We start from the raw sequence: 26,199 nt of genomic DNA on the forward strand, positions 1-26,199 counted from the left end.
AACATGGTCCACCAGGCTAAATATCTCGTATATCGCAATTCGCAAAGCAAGACAATTCTTACGTGGAGTGGATCCGAAGCGCTCGTTCGCTCACGAATCACTGGTTTTTCGTGATCGCTTCTACGTCTCTGAAATTTCCCAATAAATTTTCCCAGTCTCCCCTGCAATCCCTTCTGCAACTTTGAAGTTTAAGCACTGGTGTTTCCTCAATCGCTATGGGCCAAGTTCTTGAAAAATTTAAAGGTAACATTGCTATTCATCGCTTCTTTTTGGGAGTCTCGCATCAGTTGTTAGAATAGTTGTCTTTTATCTGCTTTTCCTGGCTTATATTCTATTAAATTTTCCATCTTTATGGATTAAGATGTCCTGGGAGAACATTTCTTTTGAATCTGTGAGCAGTTGATCTCTGGGCCTTAGATTTAAGATTGCAAAATCTTAACTTTCTGCGGTTCTAAGTTTGATTTGAGATTTTGAGTACATGAAAGTGGTTTGTGATGATTTTGTAAAGTGAAATGATGTTACATGTTGGGGCTCCTATGAGGTCAGTTATAAACAGTTAAACAAGGAACATGAAGTCTAAAGGATATTTCAGCACCTAAAGTTCTCTTGATATTGTACTTCCTTGCATGTATGGACAACTCAATTGGTTCTTAGATGTAGATTGTGGGCGAGGACACATTTTGTAGTGTGGTACTAAGTGTGGAAAGTTCGTTTTGGGCACCAGGCACGGGTACTCGTCCCACCTAATGGGCCGCTAAGTCTGGTTTACCCCTGCACAACCCTAGTGGGTCGTGGTGCAAGGGCATGTGGCAAATTATTTTGTGGACACGGGTCCACCTTACATACTTAATATTTACAATTTATATATTGAATGTTGTCAACAAAATGTTCACAATTTGAATTGTGAACATTCATTATGTAAATTGTGATGGGTTCATGGTATAACTATTGGGGGCATGGGGATGAGGGAATTTTGCCTGGCCAAGAATCCCAAGATATTGAAATTCCTTTCTGTATACCTGCTTTCCTGTATGTCTTTGCTGTTTAACAGGTTGTAACAGTTATTATTCCTGTCTTCTTTTTGAGTCTACTGTTGTACAACTGAAATAGGTTATGTATGAACTGCATCCATGGCATCATGTAGGTAAAGAATGGAAACAGAAGCAGATACGAAAGATAACAGACAAGGTGTTTGATCGATTCAAGAATGAAACGGGCAGAGTTAATTTGACGTTTGAAGATCTTTATATTGCTGTGCTGCTTATTTTCAAGTGAGATGATGCAGACTAGTTGTTTCTTTGATTTTCCCGTTTTATCTACTGACAAGTTGTCAAGAGAGTTGCTAACGCAGTTTTGTTCTTACAGTGATATCAATAAGCGTTTGCCTGGGCCGCACTTTGACCCTCCTTCAAAGGAACAAGTTAGGGAAATGATGCAGGTATCTCACCTTTTCCATCTTAGAATGTCACTGCTTTGGGAAATCGGGCATTGCCTGATATTTGAATAAATTGTTAGCGTGGAATGGTGGATTCAATTTATACTTGCTAGATAGGCAATAATACAGCCTGGTCAATCCCCCCGGTGGTGCTAATATCTGCTATATTTTCCTTTGTTGCTATACGAATATAGAGTGCCTTAATCAGGAAAGCCTGGATGTATGTAATGGTCTAAGTTCATCTGGTGGTTAACTAACACGTTCTCTGGTAGTCTGCATTTTGCATCATATATATGGTTCGGTGAAAGCTAGGATATGGTTGCGTGTAACCAGTTTTTGGTAAACATTAATTTCACCCCAAGTATCGCTCTGTTTGGCAAACTTATCTTATAAGTTACCTTAAAGCTAAAAGCTTAAAAGCTGGTAGCTACTTAGGATAGCGTTTCAAAATAAGCATTTATTTTAAGCTCGTAATGTTTTACCAAATAGAGCTTATAGCTTATTTGTAGCATAAAATAAGCTATAAACTCTAAAATAAGCTCTACCAGACATAGGCTATATGTAGTCCATAAATGCTTGTGTGTGTACTATGATGTTTTTATGCCGTTCAATGTGATTACGTGTTGAGAACAATGATTTCAAAGAATTCAATAGAAGACATTTTTCTTATTAAACCATACTATGGCATAAATACCAACTCAGTTTCTGTTGGTAACAGAGTTCAATTATCAGTCTGCTTTTTGTTTGATGGGTGGCTTGAGAGTAACTTATACGAGAGCTAGTTTGTTCTTGAGATCTATTAATGTTTTTGTCTACGACATTTGAAGTTTGTTCTCTATATTATCTGCAAAATGAACCACTCCGTATCAGATATCCAATTTGAAACCAATCTAACACCATTATCCATATTACTCTCGACGGGTAACACTTGGTCACATCATTCTTTCTGTCTGCAACTCACTGATCTTTATCTCTAATAACACACACTTGCAGAGTTGCAGTAGTTTGCCTTCTGATTTCGTTTCCATTATATTCACCCGACATTGTATTGTCTTTGGACAGAGACATGATCTCAATCTCGATGGAGAACTCAACCGCGAGGAGTTTGTGGCCTTCATCTCGCAACTAACTAAAGACACCTTCATCACCGTCAGTCAAGGACTGATCATCACTCTGGCCGTGGCCCCCACGCTAGCTCTGCTGACAAAGAGGACGACAGAAGGAGTACCCGTTGTCGGGAAGGTGGTGGAGAAGTTGCCCAGTTCCATCTACGCCTCCCTCGTCACCCTCACCATCGTGCTCGTCCAGCAAGCTGCCGAGGCGAAGCAGTAAAAGGGTTTCTCTGCATTGTAAATAAATATTGCTAGTTTGCTACATAGTTTAATTTCTTTTCAATAACATGCCAGTAGACTTGACTGTACATGGACTTAGACACAGCTATTCTGGCTTTGAGATGCAAGGTTTCTGGTTTCATTGTGCATATATTTTATATGCTTTCAATTCTGAATTACAACTTCGAAACTTCTAATTCTTTCTTTTCTTCAACCTCTTTATAGTTATGTTTCTATTTTCTAAGATATATGCAAGAGGCTAATCAGTTGGCTTATAGTTTATCAGCTCAAACCAAGACCAAAAGAAGGTTAATAAATGGTTCTTACAAGTAATTAAACTCGAAAAGTTATGATAAACAAAGTAACTGTATGTTCAAATTGACTAGAGTTGTCTCCGTCTTGGTTATATTATATTATTCTTAAACTTCACCCTTGTGATCAGTTGAGCTGTCAACGCGGGCTAGGTTTGATATGCTTTATTTTGTATGTATATATGTCGCTTGCATGATCCATGTGACACTAAAGATGGAAAAAAGTGGAGGATTGGACGATGTAAAAGCATGAAGCATCTGATTGAGATTCAAGATAAGCATTTTAGCTTTCATCACTAAAGCAACATGACTACATGAGGCCAAACATGAAAATATCATCTATGATGTATGCAAACATAACCCTCCTCGAGATTTATACGATCTGTAACATTTAATTTCTATGAATATGTTAAGTGTCTCTAACGCGGACAAGCTAGCACAAAAGAATTTGTTAAGAATGTTCTCTAAGGATAGGCATTGATAGAACCAATTGTTTTAGATCTTTTATTCAATGTGTCGAGCTAAGAGAAGCTGGCAGAAATTGGTTTAAAAGCCTCTATTATTCCATGTTGTAGAGAATGTCTTGTAGAGAGAGAATAAAGAGGAAGAGTGGGAAATGTCCCTTTACTTGTGAGTCATCAATGACTTTTATATAGACTCAAAGCATTGATTACTCGACTTTGATTTGAACTATTTGACCTTGACCCGACTATAAAATAAGAGCATGGAACGTATAGGGAGGTCAAACCCAAGGAATATATATTCCCTATAAGGTATAGATCAGAGGACTTTGAGACTCAAGGACGACTAAGACAAAAAGGTCTTGTTGAGAACAAGTTGGCGCAAAAAACTATTTGAGAAACGTATTGTCCAATTCCAATGACCTACAGTCATGAAAGACCCTCCCCCGGAACGTGGACTTTTGCATAATGATCTGATAATATAACAATAATTGCATGCCCTTCAAACAACTAGATATTTATGGTTTATAGCGGTAACTCTAACTCAACTGATCGAATAGTTAATTTGGTAACTATAACATGATTCCAAGTTCAACTCCCTATTAGAGCTATATATCTATTGAATAGACTCCTTGTTAGAACTATCTGCTGACAGATTTTATTCAATACGCAACTTATATATTACTCATAAGTAATACTCATAGTGTGACAAATCATCCATACTTTTAATAAGATTTGAACCTACACTTAATAAAGATGAATCATAATGAGTACCCACATTGACAAATCATCTTTACTTTTGATAAGATTCTTACCTACCCTCGTCATAACTATTTTGAATTAGTAAAGTCTCCCCGAGTCCCCGGGCATCAAATGCATGCCCAAACAAATAGTATGAACAAAACATTGAATGGCATTCAAGGACGACAATACATGTGGTTGGGAGGTCGGGGCTACCTTATAATAATATCTGGAAAGTAGATTTTTGACATTATTATCACTAATAGCATGCAATGCATATATGCAGTGTGCAGATCGATGAGAAGACCGCAATTATTGCAAATTGTGAATCCCAACCAACATCTGGGCAAATTCAAGAACGCCAATTAATACATAAAGTGGACCTTTTTGCATTCATTACGGGCATCCATATTATTGTAGGACAAGTCGTAGAATGTATAACTTCCACAAGTTTCCAAAATATGGATATGTTCATATTTTGCTGAAAAGTTGTTGTCGTAACCGACAACCTAAATCTTGGTATGCACAAAAAAAAAAAATATATCAGAACTCAGCATCGGATATCGTCGTGAATCTTATCCTATGGTTGTTGATTCCGCTGGTTGTGCCCCTTGCCCTTGGGTTTGTGACATCTGGCCATTACACTTATTGAGCTCCTACTCAGTACGAGTGTATTGTTGATTTTACAATTTAGATAAATGGTGACAAAATAGCTAATAGATTTGATAGGAAATAAAGTATTAAAGCTCAAATAAATTTGAAAAATTAGAGTATTGTTGTTGTTTTCAGTAAAGAAGAAGGTGTCAATTGCACGTATCTTTTAAAGATATTTATAGAACTTAAAGTATCAATTAAAGATTCGAACTGGGTATGAGAAGTAAACACCTCAAAATTAGACGAAGATTTTTCAAGAATCCAATTGTACTTTTCATAACAAAATTTTGTGTTTCCAAGATTTTATACCATACATGATTAAATTTAGGTCTAGTCTAACCACTTAGATTAAGATCGAAGGTTAGACTACCTATATCCAACCCATCAACTATAACTAAAGTTTGTGTCAAATCTAACTTGAAGTTGGCTTTTCTAGTGATCAATTTCACCTTCAGGTGACACATTGCTCTTGAAGTGTATTCTTGATGAGACCTCTATATATTGTTATATTAAGTCAAAAAGAGGCCAGGTTAGGTTTATTCTTTTATTTTATTTTGATGGAGAGTTTTGGATGCATCTAATCATATTTTTTCCTCCTAAGTTTCTCTTCTTGACATGCGTTATATTCACAAGTTAGATACGTTGTTTATAAATTAGACCCACCTAGATATATACCTACTTGTAATTAGTGCCCCATCGATCGGGAAGAAAAAATATAGAAATAATGTGTAGCATTACTCTTTTTAAATTTTAAAAAATTGTCTCTCAATACTACTAAATACCATTTAAAGTGATCATAAATTCTTTTATGAAAAATAATAATTTTAAAAATAATCATTAGAATTGCCAATAAAGGATTCTGTCACCTATGGCATTCGGATAAAAACCCAACTGAGTTTTTATTATCTCTGAAAACAAATCTTATTCGAGACTTCTCATTTACTAAATCAATATAGTAATACATGTTTCGATGCTTTGGCAGCTTTGTATAAGTGTAATCTCAATTGTGAGGGGTTTTTGATGTGTCAATTAGGAGAGAGATTGGATAGAGAAGAAGAAAAAGCTATCTTGCGCCATTCCTTTTCTCCCTCGTGGCGCAGGTCCCACAAAAAATCTATCTCCTCCTCTATCTCATCCACATAAGCAATGCCTTCCTAAACAACTATAAAAAGACCACTAATGTGGATGCCCTCTTAGACCTTCCTTAATAGTAGAGTTTTATTGTGATTTTTGAGGGGTGTGATTAGAAAAAAGAAGATGGTAGAAAAAAAAAAAAGAACAAAAACTGATTTTCAATATATAATATAACTAATATAATGATATTAACGCATCCAGTGAGCAAGTGTAGCTCACACACGGCAAATTCAAGACACAGCAGACATGACTTGGGTCCTACACGAGTCCTACAAAAATGCAAAACCTTTATTTACAGGACCACCTCTCATCCTGTCTCTTCAGTCTTCCTCCTCTCTTTCAAGGTAACAAATTTATTCTCAAAAAAGGTATCAAGTTGACTATTGGGAGGGCCTTAACACCGGCAAAAAATGTATATATGCACTAATGCGCGTGATGTGCACGTGAAATATGCATATGCTTGGACCATGTGGAGCTCCTATATATAGGATGACGAAACTATGTTGTGCTCGAAAATAACGAAACACAAAGCACAAAACATGAACAACAATACCTCCTCAAAACGACCAGAAAACCAATTCTATGACGACGACGAAGATGATAAGACTTCGTCGGTGGTGTTGATTCCGGGATTGCCGGACCACTTGGCCCAGCAATGTCTTTCCGCCGTCCCGCCCTCCCTTCTCTACGGCGTTTGCCGCTCCTGGCGCCGCTTCATCTACTCCCCTTCTTTCCCTCCCTTCTACTGTCTCTACGCTCTGCTCTCTCCTTCTTCATCAATGGCTTCCTCGTCATCGTCGATTGCAGCTTCCACGGGGAAGCCAGAAGTGTTAGATCTAAAGTATAGTATAAGGATACAGAATAAAATCTACGAGAAACCTAACCTCATAGTCAGGAATTCTGGTAAGTCAGAAGTTCCGTCGAGTTCGATTGAATTCTTGTGTCTAGACCCCCTTTCGTCGAAGTGGGCCCGCCTCCCAAGCCCGCCGCCGGAACCTCCTCTGAAAATCCTCCACCGCCACCCTTCCTTTATTTCTAGAACCCTCCCGGTCCAATCATTAGCCGTCTCCGGCAAGCTTCTCCTCGTCGCCGGCACCACTCACAACTTCGTTCCCGCGCTCGACCGTCCATTGTGCTTTGACCCGTCTTCCGGCGAGTGGTTTTCCGGCCCGCCGTTCACCGCCCCTCGCCGCTGGTGCGCCACCGGCTCCGTCCACGGCCAAGTCTACGTGGCGAGCGGCGTCGGGTCCGGGTACCAGGGTGACGTGGCGAGGTCGTTGGAGAAATGGGACGTTAGCGAGAAACCCGCGGACTGGAAATGGGAAAAACTAACTTCCCTGAAAAACGGGCAGTTTTGTCGGGAAGCCGTTGAAGGCGTGGGGTATAAAGGTAAATTGTGCATGGTAAATATAAAAGGGAACGCGGTAAAAGAAGGCGCCGTTTACGATGTGACGGCGGACCGGTGGGAGAAAATGCCGAGAGGAATGCTGGAGGGGTGGAACGGGCCGGCGGCGGTGGCGGAGGAGACGACGGCGGGGGACGGAGATAATGAGATTTATATGGTGGATGAAGCGATAGGTTCGTTGAGCAGGTATAAACCGGAAGATGACAGTTGGGAGGAGGTGATTCAGTCGTCGGAGCATCTGAAGGGCGCAGAGCGGATTGCGGTGGAGAGAGGCAAAGTTTGCGCCGTGTCTGGCCGTGGACGGTGGGTCACGGTGGTGGACGTGGCGGCGCAGCCGGCTAGGATTTGGGTTGTGAATCCGCCGCCGGAGATGGAGTTCATTGCCGTTCATATATTGCCAAGGATGAAGAGTGTAGAAAACTAAATTGCGAATTCAATTCTAAGAAAGAAAATTAGTAAATTACTCATGTTTTTTTTCTTTAATCAATCAATATATAATTGAGTAGAAAATTTTTAAATGTTTAATTAGTTCTTATTTTATTTTGTAATTTTAAAGATATTTTTCAAAATCTAGCGGCCAGTTAGGTATATATACTATAGTACATACCTTAACAACAAAAAAATTATACTGTTTAATTTTTTATATTTTATATTTTTTATTTTTGTGTTGTCTCATATAATTCTTTAATCTCTCGAGTTTATACTTAGACAATCAAGGTAACAATAACCGGTGGATTAATTATTTAATATCTTGAGATTATTTACCACATCCTTCACAGACTTGTTGTAGCCTGTGGTATCATGAACAAAATACTTCACCATTATCACCTAGCTTCCATTACACAACAAGAATTAATTGAAATTCATTCACTCACTTTAAGAGAATTCAAATTCACTCCTACATACCCTATTAAAATCGTCAGCATATCCTGTCCAAAATAATGCATAAATAGATATGGTACTCGCAAGCCATTTTAGCTATTTTTACACAATGTATACTACATAAACTTTAATAACATTTGCCCTGAAAAAGTTGTAAGTTCCAAAGTTCAATTGGTGATGTATACGAACGCACCAACTCCATGATAGAATTATAGTTGCTCACTAATTAAGAAAGAAACAATAATTTTTAGTTCAAGGAGAAAAAAATAAGTTCCATTATATATATTCTTCATAAAGTAAAGTCTCAATTTAAAATTTATTAAATGATAGTTTGAGGAGGTAGACTATTAATGCATATGGCGCATATCAAGTTATTATTAAGTAACTTTACATCGTTTTTAGATATATGTCCAATCTTTAGTGGTGGCAAGACCAACCAAAAGGTATATTGTCCCATCCGACCTCATCATACTATTTTTCTGACCTATTTTACTCTTCGGCTGCAGATATTTAATTAAGTGATATTTCGAAATTGAAGAGATCAAATTCTCCCCAAAAACACACAAAACAAAGATATGAACAAGGGTGAATAATGATATGATCTTAATTGTGCATATTTTTCTAATTGATTTGGATCAATTTTTGAGCTTAAATGTATTAAATTGTCATTTCCAATTCATGTTTCCTTGCTTTCTCATGTATACATTGTTTTATTCTTGAATTTAGTGCTTTTATGGTATTTGTCATTGTTTTGAGATCATTGCAGACCAAATTCAAAAGCAAGTGAATATTTGAAGACTTGTTTGGAGTCGAAATGGGTGGAGAACGTTTACATCGAGGCCTCGACGCGTTCAGGATTTCAGTCGACGCGTCCAGAGCATCCAGTGTGCAGTAGTTGGAGCCGAAGTCGAGGTTCGACGCATCGAGCCCTAGTATCCAGTAGCCATTCTGTTTTGGAGAATCAAGGCTCGACGCGTCGAGCCCCTGTCTCGATGCGTCGAGAATCCTGCGCAGTACAGATTTCAGCTTCGCGGAATTGCCTATTTTGCCCCTATTTTTGCTTCCATTATATAATAAGGCTTATTTTTCCAAAATCCTAGGAGCTAAGTTGCGTTTTTTAGGCAAAAAGGAGTGAGTGTAAGGGTGTTGTCTCTTCAATGGAGTGAAGGAGGGATCCACCACTTTTGGGGAAGAAGATTGTCACCTCAAGGAGCTATAAAGGCTTAGGGAGGAAGAAAGAAAGCTTGGAAAGCTATATTTGGGAGAATTTCTTTTCATTTCCTTTACTTTCTTAGTCTTTGTAAACTCTTTAACATTTGAGCTTTAATTTCCATGGCCTAGCCATGATTGACTAAAGTAACTTTGGGATTTTTGGGTGAAAGGTGTTTATGAACCCTATTTGCCTTGTTCTTTATGTTCTAATGTTATATTTACATTTGGGTTTAATGACTTGTTATGCAATTGTGTTTAATATTGTTGATGCTTGTGATTAAGCTAAGGATCCAATTGCTTGTTTCAATTGCTAAATTTATGTCTTGATGGGAGTTAGGATATAAACTAGAGCACCCACAATTGCACTTGGCTTTTACCTCTTGGAAAAGAGTATTTAATTGAGTAGTTTATGATGCTTGTTCTATTTCTTATCTTGTAGGAGTTATGGGAATAATTCTCCTTATGAGTGCATCTTAAACACTTGTCTAACCCAAATTAGATATCTAACCTTTAAACACTTAAACCCGGAAATCCTGCCCTCCCTCTATTTGTTTTCATCAACTAAGCTTTCATTATTCTCTTTTACTACTAAATTTGCAATCAGTCAAACATCAATTTCGTTAGGATTAGCTTCACGTGAATATATTAGTAACTAGTGTTCAGTACGCCCCGCTTCTCTGAAGATCGATAACCCAATACTCGGGTATTTGTTTGTTATAAAAATATGCTACAACCAAATAATAGAAATGAAAAAAAAAAATGCTTCCCCCCTCATCAAAATTAAAAGGAACACATACTAATCAGAGTGATACTGAGTTTTTTTTTTTTGAATACTAGTCAATATCGCCTCCATTGAGACTTGAATTCACCCCCTTTCACATGGGAGTGCAACCAGGTGCCACTAGACCACAAAGTCTTTGGTGGCTACCAACTTGAAAAGTCAATTTCGAGATAGGGTTTTAAAAGAACAATAAAATTGGGCATGCAAAAATGAAAAAGGCAAGGGGTGGTATCATATGAGAAACATATAAAATGAAAATGCAAGAATTTTAACCTCATGCATGCGCAAAAAGTCTGCCATATATATATGTAGCGTAGAGATCCAGGAAAAGGTGGTAGTGCCTTCTATAATGGCAGCACTGAGATCATACTTGCCAAAAGTCACAATTGAAGACAAAGGACCACCAATGCTATAATGCCAAAACTAAAAGTAAAGCAACCTAATGGTGTCATCATCATTCACAATGAGCTTAGCTTCATCATTATTCCAACTAGGTAAATGATTTTTTTTATTAAAAAAAACATGTTACAAGATTATCTTATATTAATCCCTATTGCATTTTAGAATTATGAATTTTGTAAGGTCACGATTGATACCGAAGTTCAAGACCTGATCTTCAGATTAAAAAAATCATACTTTACTCATTCAAACACACACCTTTTGGGACACATAATAGGTATTCTGCTAATGCATATGATACAATAAAATGTAAAAATACATGGGTAAAAAAAAGTTATATATCTCAACAATATTACATCACAGTACTTAATACGCAATACTATTTTAATTTAGAACTTATAATACAATTCCACTAAAAACAATTAAATTGGCACATTGTTTAGCTTTGGTTATAAGAACCAACACAAAAAACACTTATAATGTCGTTTTTTAGATATTCTTTGAAAAATTTTAAAAATAATATTAGATTTAGTCGAAAGACACTTTATGCTTATTATAACCGCAGTAGGTTAAGTTATTAAATATCTGCAGATTTAAGACAAGAAAGCAAGCAAGAGCCAAGAAGAAAAGTTTATGTTATAGAGTGTGACAAAGGCTAGAGCTTCAATCAATCCTTGATTGGAACAACTTTAATGTAAAGTAGCATCCTGGCCTCAACCACTCCAAAAACTTTACATATTTATATTACCTTAATCAAACCACGTTCTCGCCCACCTTTTAGCTATTAAACTTCACATCATAACACCTTTTTAAAAGTTAACAATTTCTTAATCCATCAAAACTTTGTATTTATCTCAAGAAGAACATAAAGTAGCCTTAGCAGGCTTTATTGGATTGGTTTAGTTTGGTTAGGTTACATGTAGTTATGTACGAGGCGAATCAAATAACCTTTTAGCTACAACTCAACTGGTCAATCATTTTAAAATAAATTCATAATATTTGTTTTGCTTGCAATCGTACAGTATCCGAGGTACACCTCATTTGGTCAACCAATAAAAAATAAGTTCGTAAGATTCGCTTTACTTGCAATCGCAAGGTGTTCGAGGTACAACTCAATTGATCAAAAAATTAAAAATAAGTTCATAATATTTACTTTGCTTGCAGTGGCTATGTGCAACAAACATTTGTGGTATAAGCTAATTGATACACATCTCGTGATTTTCTTTCCCCACTAGCCTCTCGAACATGAGCAGTGATGAAGAGTTATTACAAAGTTCTACTATATGTACTCTATATTATACTCATCACTCACTTTTACTCCATTGTATGATGTGGTAAAGAATGATAAATTATCTTCATTTGTAGGTCTTAAAGAAAATATCAATATCAAAATTTTGTGAGATTATTGAGTAAAAGTTGGAAATAGAATCTAGAAATAGAAGTAGTATTTTGCGTTATTATGTTTGGAATTGGGACTAAATTTCACATAAAGTGGCAAGGTTTTTCAAAAAGGTTGTACGTAGTGAAATTATTAAAGTAGTCATGCAACCTTGTTCTTTTTTTTTTCTGGTAAATTTATGCATCACTTATGAGAAGTGAACCCGGGTTCTCCCGAAATTCCTCCCCACAAAGAGAGCTCACTTGCCACTTGAGCTACCCCGTTGGGTTGTCATGCAACCTTTTTCATTTGTTGTTATTGGTTGGAAGTTTTCTCTTCTGTTGGAACATGGTTGGGTTGTGATAAGTGCATTTATGTCTATGTTTTTATCCCATATATAGAACTATTTTGAGTGATAAATATTTTGATTTTATACAAAAAAAAAATGTCTTAATTCTTTTATTTATATCTTTAGGTGCATAAATTGTTGAGTTGAAGATAATTGTGTGGACCCTAGTCCATGGTATAACGACTCCATATCATTAGATCAATCACTTTTATGTAATTGGATCAATTTTGTATGTTTATGATCGACCCAATAGGCCAGATTTGGGGCCCATAAGTTTTTACAAACATTGAGGTTTAAGGCCTCAAAACATAAGAAAGTGTAAATAACAATAATAGAGGTCTTATATATTGGCCAAGGATATCGGCATGCTTAGCAGTTAGCATATAGTATATAAATATATAGCCTTTCTATCTGCTCAAACTTTTAATTTTAGTTGACACAAAATACACCTTAATAGATCAAGAACCAAACAAAAGTCACAGAACACATTTTTAATCATGCAACTTCATGAAGAACGGTTCATTTATTAGCTTCGATTGCATTAAGGATTGCCTGGAACTTTGTGATCATCTTGTCGCGAGGCGGCCAGTGATCCACAATTGCGGGATGATTGTAGAAGTTCTCGATCCACTCCGACAAAACAGGAAATTTCTCGGCGTCGATCAATTTCAGGCCGGTTATCTCTTCGAACACGCTAGGCAGGTTAGCCAGCCACCCCAGTACGATGTCGAGGAATCCGATGTTGTCTCCCCCGAAAAACATCTTGCCGTCCAGCTGTTCTTCGATGAGTTTAAGGTTGTCCAACGCCTCAACAACACCTTCTTCTTGTTCCTTCCCTTTCATGAAGTAAGAACTCCTGATCGACGGCAACAGCTACATATATATATACATACAAACATCAGATCATAATTCATAATCCACACCAAACAAAGTTAAATTGGGACTACTCTAGTCAAGTTGGTCGAATTATTAGCTGAAAGTAATAGACTCAATCAGAAGCGTTTTATTGACTTTATTGATTTTTAGTATGGTCTGTCAAGGCTGGTTTGTCTCATTGCCCTTCTTTGACAATTAGGGCCACAATTGATTAGGATTACAAGGTGAAATTTACTAGTGCAGTGCATACTATCTAGAAGCCGAGTGGCTACAGATTTTCCTTGTTTAACAGCATATCAAACTAAATAATATGTTTTGTCTTTAAAATTTACCTTATCCTCGCAAAACTTTGCCCAGAATCGTGACTGGGCTCTGTCGAGAGAGTGTTGAGGTAACAAGGGGTTGTTCTGCCATGTCTCCTCGATGTATTCAAGGATTACCAAGGATTCACAGATGGGTTTCCCGTTGTGGAGGAGGACAGGAATCTTTTTGTGGACAGGATTGTAGTGGAGAAGATGAGGGCTTTTATTGGTCAGATCTTCGAGGATGGTTTCATATTCAATGTGTTTGATGTTTAGTGCCCACACCACCCTTAAGCCAAATGGGCTTGACCATGTCCTATAAAGCTTCACTTCTTCTGCCATGGCTACTGTTATTGCCAGTTCAGGATCTATACATACTGAGCGTGTTATATAGATCAAATTTGGGTGATTCGAGTTTTGCTTAAGGGATGGAATTTGATTTAAATATTATGGAATTTTAGGGTTCACTAGTGGCCATTATTTTGGAGAATTTCTGATCTTATCTTGTTTGTGTCGTCATTCTTGACTTCTTATGTCACTATCTTCTAAGTTTATCATCATGTGTGATGTTACAGGCCGGCCATGTAATTATCTTCGACTAATCTAACTTTGTCTTTTCTTGGATGATAGAGAGAAATTCAGTGAAAACCTTTACATCAAAAAAGTAGGTAAATTACATTAGAGAAGGTATTGACAAGAATACTAGTAAACTAACCATGCTTCCCCCACCTACTGGGCCATTCATCTGGGATGAACTAATAAACTTTGTCTTTTTATTACAAGGTGAAAAAAAAAAATTTAGGGGAATTCTACTATAACAACGACATGGACAATGTTTTGATCAGGTACAATATGTATACTAGGCTACTAGCTATTTGAATTATATTAATTACACTCACAAGCAAACACCCAATTCCATCTCCGATGTCAACAAAGTTGTTAACCGGGTTCAACCTGAGTTCTCCACCGCCGTCGAACCTCGCCGTGATTAAAGGAACATCCTCGGCTCCCAAATCCCGATAACACAACTCTAGGAATCTCTTGGTTGAATCCGGTGGGCACATACATGATATGATCTTTCTAGTATGTTGTACCTCTCTTATTTGATTTCCTGTTTTTGTCGTGATCCAAAAATAGACAAAGTTAATTAGTTGAAAAAAATTAACATGACAGCTAAGGCTAAACTTTGAAGACAGTGACAACTGACAAGAATGGCACAACAAGATGAGAAATGGTCCAAAATGGCTGCTTGATTGTGAACCCTGTCCACAAAAAGATTCCTGTCCTCCTCCACAATGGGAAACCCATCTGCGAATCCTTGAATACATCGAGGAGACATGGCAGAACAGCCCCTTGTTATCTCAACACCCTTTCGGCAGAGCCCTGGACAAAGTTTTGCGAGGATAAGGTAAACTTTAAAGACAAAACACATTATTCAGTTTGTTATCAGTTAAACGAACAAAATCTACAACCACTCCCAGATAATATGTGTAGGTAAAGAACTGTAATGAGACAAATCAGTTTAATTTGCTTATGCTGACCGGCCATACCAATAAACTAATAAAGTCAATAATAAACCATTTTGTGTCCCATACGTTAAGCTAATAATTTGACCAACTTAACTGAAACCATCAACCTTTTAACTTTGTTTGGTGTGGATTATGATTTAATTTGATGTTTGTATGTATGTAGCTGGTGCCATCGATCAGGAGTTGTTACTTCGCGAAAGGGAAGGAACAAGAAGAAGGTGTTGTTCAGGCGTTGGACAACCTTAAACTCATCGAAGAACAGCTGAACGGCAAGAAATTTTTCGGCGGAGACAACAATATCGTATTCCTCGACATCGTACTGGGGTGGCTGGCTAACCTGCCTAGCGTGTTCGAAGAGATAACCGGCCTGAAATTGATCGACGCCGAGAAATTCCCTGTTCTGTCGGAGTGGATGCACAACTTCTACAATCATCCTGCAATTCTGGATCACTGGCCGCCTCGCGACAAGATGATCACAAAGTACCAGAAAATCCTTAAACCAATCGAAACATAAATGAATCATTCTTCAATCTTCGTGAAGTTGCAGATATCCATATCACAGTAAACCTGTGAGATTACATACTATTGATGTAAGAACATGATCTATCTTCTTATTTATGCTTTCTTATGTTTTAAGGCAGGGTATTTGGTCGGAGGGAAAGAATTAGGTGGGAAAAGAATAATGTGGGAATAAAGTGAGATTTTAAATTTTTGGTATTAATTGAGAAGAATAAAATTACTGGAAATTTCAATTATAATGTTTGATATACATTAAAATTGAAAGGAAATAAGTAATATAAAGTGTTTTTTTTTGAGTACTACTCACTCTGTTACAATGTAGTATAAGTGTTATTTTATTGTTATTGCTATTGCTAGTTCAACGATGCATATATTAATGGTAGGTTACCTTTAAAAAAAATCAATAAATTATCAAAGAAAAACACATAAATACATAATGTTATATTGTTATTTAAGGATCAAAATTGGGCCGGGGTCACCTCTATCCTTGTTATTTACAGGCCTTAAATTAAACCTCGATGTTTATAACTGATGGGGCCTTGGTATGCATGGGCCTATTTGACCATAGGCATACAAATTGACCGGATTGCATGAACTGATGAAAGTAATTGATCTGCGTCTGAGGTTGGTGTGGGCCTATTTCACCAACTTTATGGTGAACATATCCCTTTAAAAATCATCAATAACATATTAACATACAATAACGCAACCCAATGGAATAGCTCAAGTGGCAAATGAGCTCTCTTTGTGGGGAAGAATTTTGAGAGAACCGGAGTTTAATGGGTCTCCCGGAATGAACGTGGGTGTACTCGAACTGAATTACCAAAAAAAAACCAATAACCTAAGAGCAAACTCATCTATTGGATTTTTTAAAAGGTTTTTGTCGCTCCAATTGGAAGGGAGGAGAGAAAAAGAAAAATAAAAATTGTCAAAAAAATAGTGACTTACATGCCCACTGCGCGAAACGGGCACCACCATTACTTCAAAAAAAAAAATGATTTTTTTTTAAAAAATTATGCCAACATGAAAGAGAGAGAGGGGCAAGCAAGAGATGATGAAAAATGTTCCTGCAAATATGGAGTCTTTCAAAAAAAAAAAGTGAAACCCGCCACAGATAAATGCCATTGCCTGTCTCTCGCGTGAGAGTCATAGGTACGCCCTACCGGTGCGTGCAGATACCCGTTGAGCGAGTTTCTAGCCCTTTTTTACAAATAAAATCATGGAGATGCTCTAACCCAACAAATATAAATAACAATATATATCTAGTATTATCATATATCATGTATATACACGCACACAAACACACACATATATATATATATATGTCATTCTAACATTTCAACATATTTGCACCAGTAGTAAATGAGAACATACAGGATCAAATCATATATATAGTCGGATTTTAGGGTTTCTGTAGTTTCAATTGGCACAGAAATGCATTACTTGTATTTCCATTTCACACAATCTGTAGGCACGAAGGATACAACCATCTTCTCCACGTCATATTCCACCAAGAAATTCGTATGCGCCACGTTCCCAAACACCGGAATCCCCTTTGTCGGAGCAAACCCTAAACACCCAACTCCATCTCCGATGTCAACAAAGCTATTAACCGCCTTCAACTTGAGCTCTCCGCCGCCGTCAAACCGCGCCGTGATTACCGGCACATCCTCGGCCCCCAAATCCCGGTAGCACAGCCGCAGGAATCTCCTCCGATTCGGCTCCATAGGCTTCAGTGATATGGAATTCTTCACCGTCTCTTCCAGCTTGAAATATATATCCGCCGGGAGAAAGCTGAAGGTGGTGCCGGAATCGATGAACATGTTGCCTTTTGGAACGGATTTTGATGACTCATCGACTAGGTTTAGTGTTTTGTTTTCGACGGAGATTGATAGGAGAGTTAGGTAGTAGAAGATTGTAGGAGGTTTAATGACCAGCGGCGTGGAAACCACTCCGGGACCGCCGTGGACCGCCGCGGAGCGGTGGCCGATATGCAGTGTGCTTGAGGCGTTCAGATTTGATAGGGGAACTAAGCAGTAGGAGAATCTGGCGCCGCCGATTTGATTAATGAGCGAATATGGCGACGATCCGAGACCGACAATCCCGGAAACTTCGGTATCGTTGTTCTCAAAGTGGTTTTTAAATCCACAACCGAAAATGACGTCAGGAAACGACGCGTTTTCCCCGCCGGAAACTACGTCTAACGTAAACGTGTCCGTCGCGAGTTCGCCGTAACTGAACGAGCCGTCGTTATACGTTGCAGAATACAGACAGGTCGTGTTTTTACCGCGGTCGTCTCCGCCGCAGACGGTGGCGGAGACGGCGGCGCAACGGCTACCGGGAAGAGCTGAGCAGGCCTTGGAATCACAGGGGATTGGTTTATACGTTAAGGAACGGTTGGGATTAAAATCGGGAGGTTTTTTATGGGAGCAATCATGGCAGCATTGGAGCCATATAAGATCGCTGCCGGTGTCAGCGACGGCGAGTTTAGGAGCCGGCGTTGGGCCGCCGACGGAGAGTCTGATGAGATATGTGCCCTTAGGATCAGGGAGCACCTGGACCGAAGCGGAGGCGGCGCCGGCGGCGCGGTTCATAGAATTGTGAAACGCAATGCTCATGCGCTGGCGCTGAGAAAGAAGAGGGTTGTAGAGTGGAGAAGCCGGTGAGTCCCGGTGGATGAGTTCAACCGTAAAACCGCCATAGCCATTCTTTTTAGCTTCTTCTGCTTCTGCTGCTGCACATATGGTGGCCAAAATGGTGAGAATTGAAACGAGTTTCTTCAGATTAATCATCTTAAATCCTTAATTTATCCAGATAAATAGATCACATTATATTTTACCTTGAAACATGTTATTACGTACATCAACCCTTCGGTATATATTGTGTGAAAATGAAAACGGGGTTTTTGCGTTACAGTTGACTAATGATAGATGTGTTCTTTAATGCATCAAATATGCATGGATTCGGGAATTGAAGATGATAAATGCCAGAAAAAAAGAAATGAAAAATCGTTGTGCGTGCCGCGGATTGAAGAGATTATTCATGAAATCTGCAGTAATCTCTTGATTACATATATAGGATAATGTTTGAATTTTTTATTTTTTTTGGGATAAAAATATTATTATTACTGCAGTAATCTCTTGATTACATTATATTATGGCTCAAGAGGGTTAGATGCGCAGTGTGTGTATATGGAAAAGGCTACAATGTCACTTGACATTATGCCTCATTATCATTCACTTTAAAGTAATATCATGTATAATAATATTATACATGTCGATCACAATGACCAATATATATATATCTTAAAATTTTTCCATATATACACACTCGCAAGGGTCCACTTCTTTTTACTCTTTTTTTATTATTAAAATTAATTTTGAAAGAAGTATTATTAAATATGAATTTAATTAAGGGCATATTACCTTGGGCTTAGCTTTATTGTGTTTTACTTCTAATGAATGGACCGATCTAGTGATTGCGACCCAATTATCGCAATAGGTCCGTCAGGTAGTACAGTTATTCCCGCCAAAAGACGGTTATTCCCGTTGCAACGCCAATATATTCTTCGACTTCTGTAAAAGTCCACCATATTTGATATTTCAATCCGCTATTCTTGATTTTCCGATACACTGCAAAAAGCTATGGACTTTCGCCGCTACGGTTCCTTCAACATCCTTACAATCTCCCTTCCCCTCTTTTGCCTCCTAATCACATGGGCGGCGTCCACCGCAACCACCACCACCCCCGGACCGCCGCCCTCCGTCCATGCGGCGGCCGAGATCCTCCGCACGCGCGGCTACTCTCTCATTGCCTCCACCCTCCTCTCCACCGTTACATCCACTCACAACTTCTCCGGCACCATCTTGGCGCCGCCGGATTTTGCGTTCACGGCGTTCTCGTTTACCGTTGGGAAATTCTCCCCCAACCACCGCATGCCGCTGCGGCCGTCGGCGGCTGTCTTGCTCTACCACACGCTCCGGGAGCCCCTCATGTGGCACAATCTTTCGTCACTGGGGGATGGTAAAGAGCTGCCGACGTTCTACAGAGGGGATTGCCTCTTCGTGAGGAATTCCAATGGGGGAGTTTCCGTTTCGGTTTCTGCGTTCAAGAAACCGATCTCGGCGGTTAGGATTAAACAGCCGGATATGTACGCCGACGATCATCTCGTCGTCCATGGAGTTGACGGTATACTGGACCCCACGTCAGCCGCGAAATGCTCCGGTTCGAGAGATCATACGCCGGCGGGGGTTCACCCGCCGTTGGTCGACCGGAAGTTTCTTGATCACGCGGTTAGGGCTATCAGGCGGAGGGGATTCACTGTGGCGGCTGCGGGTTTGTCTATCAAGCGGTCGGAGATGTTAAGATTGGGCGCCGTTTCGCTGTTCGCGCCGTCTGATCGGGCGCTGTTCTCCAGACACGGCGGGTTCAGTTTCGATTTCCGAAGCCACGTGTTGCCCACGCGGCACCGTTTAGAGGATCTCGCGAGATATCCGCCGAAAATCACGATTTTCCCCACTCTGGCGGCGAACCGGACAATCATGGTGGATTCCGTTAACGGCGCCGTCACTGTTAACGGCGTTCGCGTCAACAGCACGGAGGTCTATCTAAACCGCTGGATCGTAGTGTTTTCCGTTTCAACATCCTTAGATTATGATGCCGGAAACCTCCTTGGTTCCGGCGCCGCCGCCGCGCGAATTCCCCCGCTTCCTCACCACGCTGTTCAATATCCGCCTCCAACTCATTTTGAAACGCCGCCGCCGCTACCGCTATCGCCGCCATCAACAGCCGCCGCGCAAATTCCCCCGCCTCCTCACCACGCTGTTCAATATCCGCCTCCAACTCATTTTGAAACGACGCCGCCGGTGCCGGTGCCGCTACCGCTATCGGCGCCACCAACAGCCGACGAGCAGGAATCTCAGTGTAGAATCTCGGATTTCCCGGTCGATATTGAAGGCGGAGATCTCCTCTGTCCTGTTCCCGGTAGGTTATTAATGGAAGACGGCGAAGCTTTGACGGCTGAATCGGCCTACGAAGACGCGGCACAATCTCTCCCGTCCGATGAAGATCAGCTACCAGAAGATGTAACCCTATCTTCTGTTGACAGTGGAGAAGGAGATGAGGATCAGGTGCCGGCTCCCACACTGAGAGATCAGGTGAACATCGCTGATGATTTGTTCTTCTATTCCTAGCCATGCCACGTGGCACATGCCCTCAGGCCACAACTCTCTGATTACTGCAATTCTTTTGAGAGCCAAATGTGGAAATTACAAATCTGTACATATTGTGGAAGAAGCAATTGAAATTTGAAACATATCTCATTTTCATTCATCTTTCAATTCTTGCTGAGAAATGGAAAACCAGAATCTGCAGAAAACTCATATAACCAGAATACACAGAACTAATGCACAATCAGATTCAACCTCTCAGAGAATGATTCCATAAATCATCAAATTGGTTAATATATTTGACAAAAATAGGGACAAAAGGTTGCTGTAAGAGAGCAAATTACTGTGGTGTGTGCTCTTCTCCTCTACTTACGCTCACGAGGTGGCATCCTCCCCTTGCTCGCGAGCAATGGAGGCTGAAAGAATGGCTAGATCGCGGTTTAGTAATGTTAAGGCAGTTTCGCATTCTGAGATTATTCTTGTGACAGAAGATGGCTCCCCTGCAACTGTTTCTGATGACCCAACAGCAACGGCTGCATGAGAGTCTCGGAGATTCTTCAAGTTCCCTAGGAACTGTCAAAGTTGGAAGATGACACGCAAATGCCTTGTTAGTCTTTGTCTTCCAAGTAGACACAGTAACAAAAAGAATTAAGAAGGATCAGTCATGTGTCGACAACAAATAAAAGTAATAAATGTGCCATTTTTCTGGTTATCGGGGCTTCAGAAGTCTGCTTAGTAGCTAAAACTGATGATGATAGAAATCCAATGGTAAACCATCGTCTTGCTAACGTATAACACCTAATGTTGTCTTTGTTTCTCTCTTCAATGGGTGCATTGATCAATAGAGTATACATACAGTGGAGGTTTGAATTTGATTTAGAATAAATAAAATAAAAAGAAAATTCATAGACTAGAATGTTAGAATTGGCAATAAGAGATATAAAATATACTAAAGGATTCAATGAGAGTTCACTTTGAAAATGGTGCAAAGCCTTGAAGATATTCTGTGGCATTTTGGGTATAACAATCGTCAACAATTAAGAGAGGAAAGAAGTTCACATAAAGTACCTTCCAAAGCATCTTATATGCTTCCAACAATCTATTGGCAGCTGGCCCAAATCCATGCAATTGCGGTACCTCCATCATGTGTGTCCAGGGACGAATTTCCTATAAATGTTAAAATAACAATAAGAATAATTATCCCAAACGACAGAAAACTACCCCTTTTCCCAAGCAGTTTAGAATTAAGTGTGAGCAATTTTAAGTATGAAAACAATGAAATTGTCGGAGAGTTCAAATCATAAAGCACCAACTCCAGAACAAGTAGAACATGAATTAGCAATACTCAATGGGATTACTTTAAAAAGTGTCACCAGATATATGCCTTTACTTAATTTAAAAGAGAGAGGGAGAATAAGCAATAAGCACAAGTTTCTTAAAAGAGTGAATGAAAGCCAACCTTAGTGTAAATTGTATTAAAGGATCTTGCAGTTTCTAGAAAGGTTTCCAAATGGGCACGCAACTTTGCTTCAACCTCCACATAGTCCTCGTCTGGGTTATATGGATGCTGTACACCAAAAATTTATCAAAAATAAACTCAGTGACCTAAGAAAACATGACATGGAGAAAGTGATATGAATGCCAACAGAAGCAAGACTGTGATTGAAAGGAGTATCAGGCTCCAAAAAGGTATAACCTTTGATGCTAAATCATCAACCATCTCTTGAAGACTAAGAAGTCTGTTAGATTGATCTGAGAGTTGCTTCTCCAAATCAGCAATGTCTGGCCTGCAAGTGAACTTGGATTGAAGTAATATACAGTTGTTACAACTGGTGAACGTGGTGAAGGTAAAGAAAATGCATGCTGTTGTTTTTGTTGGTTTTTTCCCGCAACCAGAAAACCCATGATATATTACTTTTTCACTAATAGAGGGATATTTCATAAATCAATTGACGCTAGAAACAGAAAAGGGCCTCTTTAAGTCTCTACCCTCTTATATCTTTTCAGTTCCCTAACAGTTGGAAAGTTGTTTTTCTTGTTTCCTCACTTCTCTTCCATTGTTTCTCACTCTCCCTCTCTCATATATCAATGCAACTAGTTCTTAAGCAACTCATCAATTAACTATACAAAAAAGGGTGTTTCTTACAATGGATATATCGATTGGATCTGAACATCTGCGGGAAACAACTTGCACTCTTCAGAAAAAATTTGTGCTTGTTTCTCAGCTATGGCATCAATTAGTTGTATGTCCTTAGCTACCTGCTCATCAACACTACGGGAGAGAAACACCAAAAATAAATAAATAAATTCATCTATAAATTCCAAACTTCAAATCTAGATCTGGAATCATGTATCAAAATTTTAAGAGTTCTAATCAATATCAACTTTAAGTAAAAGTCTAACCTCCATTCATGATTATCAGCATACAAGCTTGCCTCCACAAGATCAACAATCAGACGTAGCATTTCTGTACGATCTTCATAGCTACCTCTGCCCTGCAACCGGAGGATTGGAACGGGAAAGATCTATGTTAATGATCAGCAACTGAAAATGAAACTTACAGGTTACAAGGATCCTACTTACAACAAAGCAAATAAAATAACAGATGCCTAATTTACTTGCTCCACCATGTGTATGGATGAATTTCTTAAGGATATTCTTGGCAATTAGGTGCAACAAGAGCCTTTTAATGGAGAGGAAGAGATTTTTTTTTCTGAAGCCTACAAATATTATATGAATTCCACTTCCATAAACCCTTCAAACCTTCCCAGACTCACCATAAGCCAAATAACTATCATCAAGGAAAAGTTAGCAATGATCACAAGTGGCCTACTAGAAAATGCAGCACAACTAACCCTTGCTCCTAGTCTACTCGGATTGGCTGTGAGAAAATGCAACAATATAAAAAATTCTATAGCAGCAAGGAAATGCAATTACTCACTTGTATTGCCTCTGTGTCCACCGTGGTAGTTATACCCAGAAATTTTGCAATCTCTGCCAGATCTGCAAGAGCACAAACCTTTTGCACCAATCAAGGTCATATAATACCCTAAACTAAACTTTAAGAAATGATTGTGGTCATAACGAGTTAGAGTGTGTACCCTACAGCAGGTCAATCAGCACACCAAATCCAATCCATAAAACAAACAAACACTCTGAGAATCTAAAATGAGTTCATTACAATTCTTCTACTATAATTTCTATGAACAATACAGATTTGAGCTGGTGAACTTGCAGCCAAAATTAGAAATTTCAACTACGGTGAAAATTTTATCTTCTAAACTCCAATTACGAGCAGCAGTAAACTTTACAGCCAAAGACGGCAAGGTTTCATATTGAATGCGAGGGGTCTCATTTTAGCCAAATACTAACTAATTATCTAATCAGGATAAAAGGTTTAAGAAGGATAGAGAAATACATTGAATGCGAGAGGTCTCCTCGTCACGATCTGCGGGATCCCCTTGTAAATTCTGCTGCGAAAATGGAGATTTGTCGCCGAGCAGCCTGCAAATTCATCAAAGGTCGCAGCCTTATCACACTTCCGATACAGAACCGGTTACATATGCGCGTGTTTAGAGAGGAGAGAAGAGTACTTGAAGAAGAGCCATTCGAGAAGGGCGTAGCGCTCCATGCCGGCGAAAAGGAGCGCCTGGGCAGGGGCGTTGGCTCTCGGGTAGTTGAGCATCGCCAGTTTCCTCTGTATCTCTTCCATCTGCTTCGCCGCCATTCCCCGCCGGAGTGGATTGAATTCAACGCCGGAATTCTCCTCGGATCACTGTGAGATAAGCGGACGATGACTCGAATTGAATGTTGGTTTTACTGTTTGGACTGCAAGCGATCTGGCTCTTTTTGCAGTGGAGTATTTGAATTTGGGAGAAGTTTAAAATTAAGTATTATTTATAAATTAATTAATTAAAATATCCAAAAAAAATGTAAATATAATCATTTTTCAAACTTCCTGTTAACTAATAATGCAATATTATCTGTTAAAAACTCTTTGTTTTTTTTAATTACATGTAGATTGATCGGTTATATCATAAGTATATATTTTTTCAAGTAAAATAAATTAGTATAGGATCTTACAGATCAACTCAATGGTCCTCTACACCCCGACTTGACAGATCATTTTAGAGTATATAAATCACGGTAACTCAATGACCCAATAAATAGGATCAAATATTAATGCGCACAAAGGATCTACCTACTTTGACTCAGTTAAAGACATACCTCTAATGAGTGAGTGCATTTGGAACAATAGGAGCATTTTAGAACTTTAAAATTTTGAAAATTTGAATACACTTGTTTGTGGTTAATAATTCACTCAAAATTAGTGATGTTAAGTGGATATGTGCTCAAAAAAAAAAAGTGGATATGTGCTGAAGTCAACATGTGTCTAACTTCACTACAGGTCATCTCAGACAATTCACATTAAAATGTGAGTTAGATCATAAGTCCACTTAATCTATTCAAGTTTTTAAATCTGTAATCATTACAAATTGTTTAAGTTTATAAATTATAGGTCAAAATACATATGGGACTGTATAATAGTGTTTTGTTCAATTTAATCATTTTATTTTAAAAAGTGGTATAATTAACGGTATTAATATTACTATTAACTTAGCTTGCCGGGCACTAATATGTCCGTTGTCACATCCAAAAAAATACCATTATTGTCACATCATGATACTTATATTTCAACTTATATATTATTTTATAAATATTTAAATTAATTATTTTTACCATCAATAATTTTTGGTTAAAACAAAAACGGGCAAAATGGAAGTAGTGTTTGAGTTATTTCGTAATCACATGTATCTATGTGAGAGAAGATATGAGTCAAAACAATGATTAACTTTAACGGTCAAAGTAGTGATGAGTTGGTTCTCGATCACATGTGACTATGTCAGAGAGGATACACACAATGACTAACTTTAACGGTTAGACATAATTTGATTTTTCGTGTGTGTAATATTGAATATTTCAATTAAAAAAAAAGAGTCATAATTATTTTTATAGATATATATAATATCTATATATATATCTATATATATATAATAATAGAAGTGTCTAGCCAAGTTTCCCCCCCAAAACTTAGGGCTATTTTTGTAATATGGACAAAAATGTCATTTTACAAGTATTTGCACCTATAAATACATCTATCTAACTATGTTTAGGATCTTAATTCCTCATTTCTAATTTCTCATGAGTCACCTCCTAAGCAATATTTTTCTTCTCCAGATCAATCTTCATCTTCTCTATTTGCAGATGGCCTTGAACTTCTAAACAATCTTCATCTTTTCAGCACTGATCGCACAAATCCCTCTANCACTGA

At 38.6% G+C, this 26,199-nt stretch overlaps 5 protein-coding genes and 1 pseudogene across 6 annotated transcripts; 3 read left to right on the plus strand and 3 right to left on the minus strand.

The window, feature by feature from the left end:
- The first annotated feature begins 48 nt into the window (after nt 1-48).
- LOC116015113 lies at nt 49-2,965 on the plus strand. Its single transcript, XM_031255125.1, has 4 exons — nt 49-243; nt 1,145-1,271; nt 1,366-1,438; nt 2,498-2,965. Exons 1-4 carry the CDS (start codon nt 216-218, stop codon nt 2,765-2,767), a joined length of 498 nt encoding a protein of 165 aa, XP_031110985.1. The 5' UTR covers nt 49-215; the 3' UTR covers nt 2,768-2,965.
- A 3,538-nt stretch (nt 2,966-6,503) lies between these two features.
- LOC116017432 (F-box/kelch-repeat protein SKIP25-like) lies at nt 6,504-8,100 on the plus strand. Its single transcript, XM_031258019.1, has one exon. It carries the CDS (start codon nt 6,568-6,570, stop codon nt 7,894-7,896), a length of 1,329 nt encoding a protein of 442 aa, XP_031113879.1. The 5' UTR covers nt 6,504-6,567; the 3' UTR covers nt 7,897-8,100.
- Nucleotides 8,101-12,716: 4,616 nt separating this feature from the next.
- Nucleotides 12,717-14,069, minus strand: LOC116015577 (probable glutathione S-transferase). The gene is made up of 2 exons (XM_031255683.1): nt 13,682-14,069; nt 12,717-13,346 (listed from the first exon to the last, which is right to left on the minus strand). The coding sequence occupies exons 1-2, from the start codon at nt 13,991-13,993 to the stop codon at nt 12,993-12,995; spliced, it is 666 nt and encodes a 221-aa protein (XP_031111543.1). The 5' UTR covers nt 13,994-14,069; the 3' UTR covers nt 12,717-12,992.
- An 813-nt stretch (nt 14,070-14,882) lies between these two features.
- On the plus strand, nt 14,883-15,935 carry LOC116017873 (annotated as a pseudogene).
- Nucleotides 15,936-16,944: 1,009 nt separating this feature from the next.
- LOC116017824 (aspartic proteinase CDR1-like) lies at nt 16,945-19,787 on the minus strand. Of its 2 annotated transcripts, none has more exons than XM_031258467.1 (2): nt 19,125-19,787; nt 16,945-18,433 (listed from the first exon to the last, which is right to left on the minus strand). In XM_031258467.1, exon 2 carries the CDS (start codon nt 18,315-18,317, stop codon nt 17,139-17,141), a length of 1,179 nt encoding a protein of 392 aa, XP_031114327.1. In that variant the 5' UTR covers nt 18,318-18,433; nt 19,125-19,787; the 3' UTR covers nt 16,945-17,138. The 2 variants fall into 2 exon arrangements, with proteins under 2 accessions (XP_031114327.1, XP_031114326.1); XM_031258466.1 differs by lacking the exon at nt 19,125-19,787 and adding an exon at nt 18,539-18,719.
- Nucleotides 19,788-21,020: 1,233 nt separating this feature from the next.
- LOC116017825 (AUGMIN subunit 7) lies at nt 21,021-24,719 on the minus strand. The gene is made up of 9 exons (XM_031258468.1): nt 24,461-24,719; nt 24,286-24,371; nt 23,809-23,870; nt 23,271-23,362; nt 23,014-23,139; nt 22,564-22,654; nt 22,327-22,434; nt 21,936-22,034; nt 21,021-21,440 (listed from the first exon to the last, which is right to left on the minus strand). The coding sequence occupies exons 1-9, from the start codon at nt 24,592-24,594 to the stop codon at nt 21,243-21,245; spliced, it is 996 nt and encodes a 331-aa protein (XP_031114328.1). The 5' UTR covers nt 24,595-24,719; the 3' UTR covers nt 21,021-21,242.
- Nucleotides 24,720-26,199: the final 1,480 nt, after the last annotated feature.

This window comes from Ipomoea triloba, chromosome 4 (assembly GCF_003576645.1).
Source record: "Ipomoea triloba cultivar NCNSP0323 chromosome 4, ASM357664v1".
In the NCBI taxonomy this organism is placed as follows: domain Eukaryota; kingdom Viridiplantae; phylum Streptophyta; class Magnoliopsida; order Solanales; family Convolvulaceae; genus Ipomoea; species Ipomoea triloba.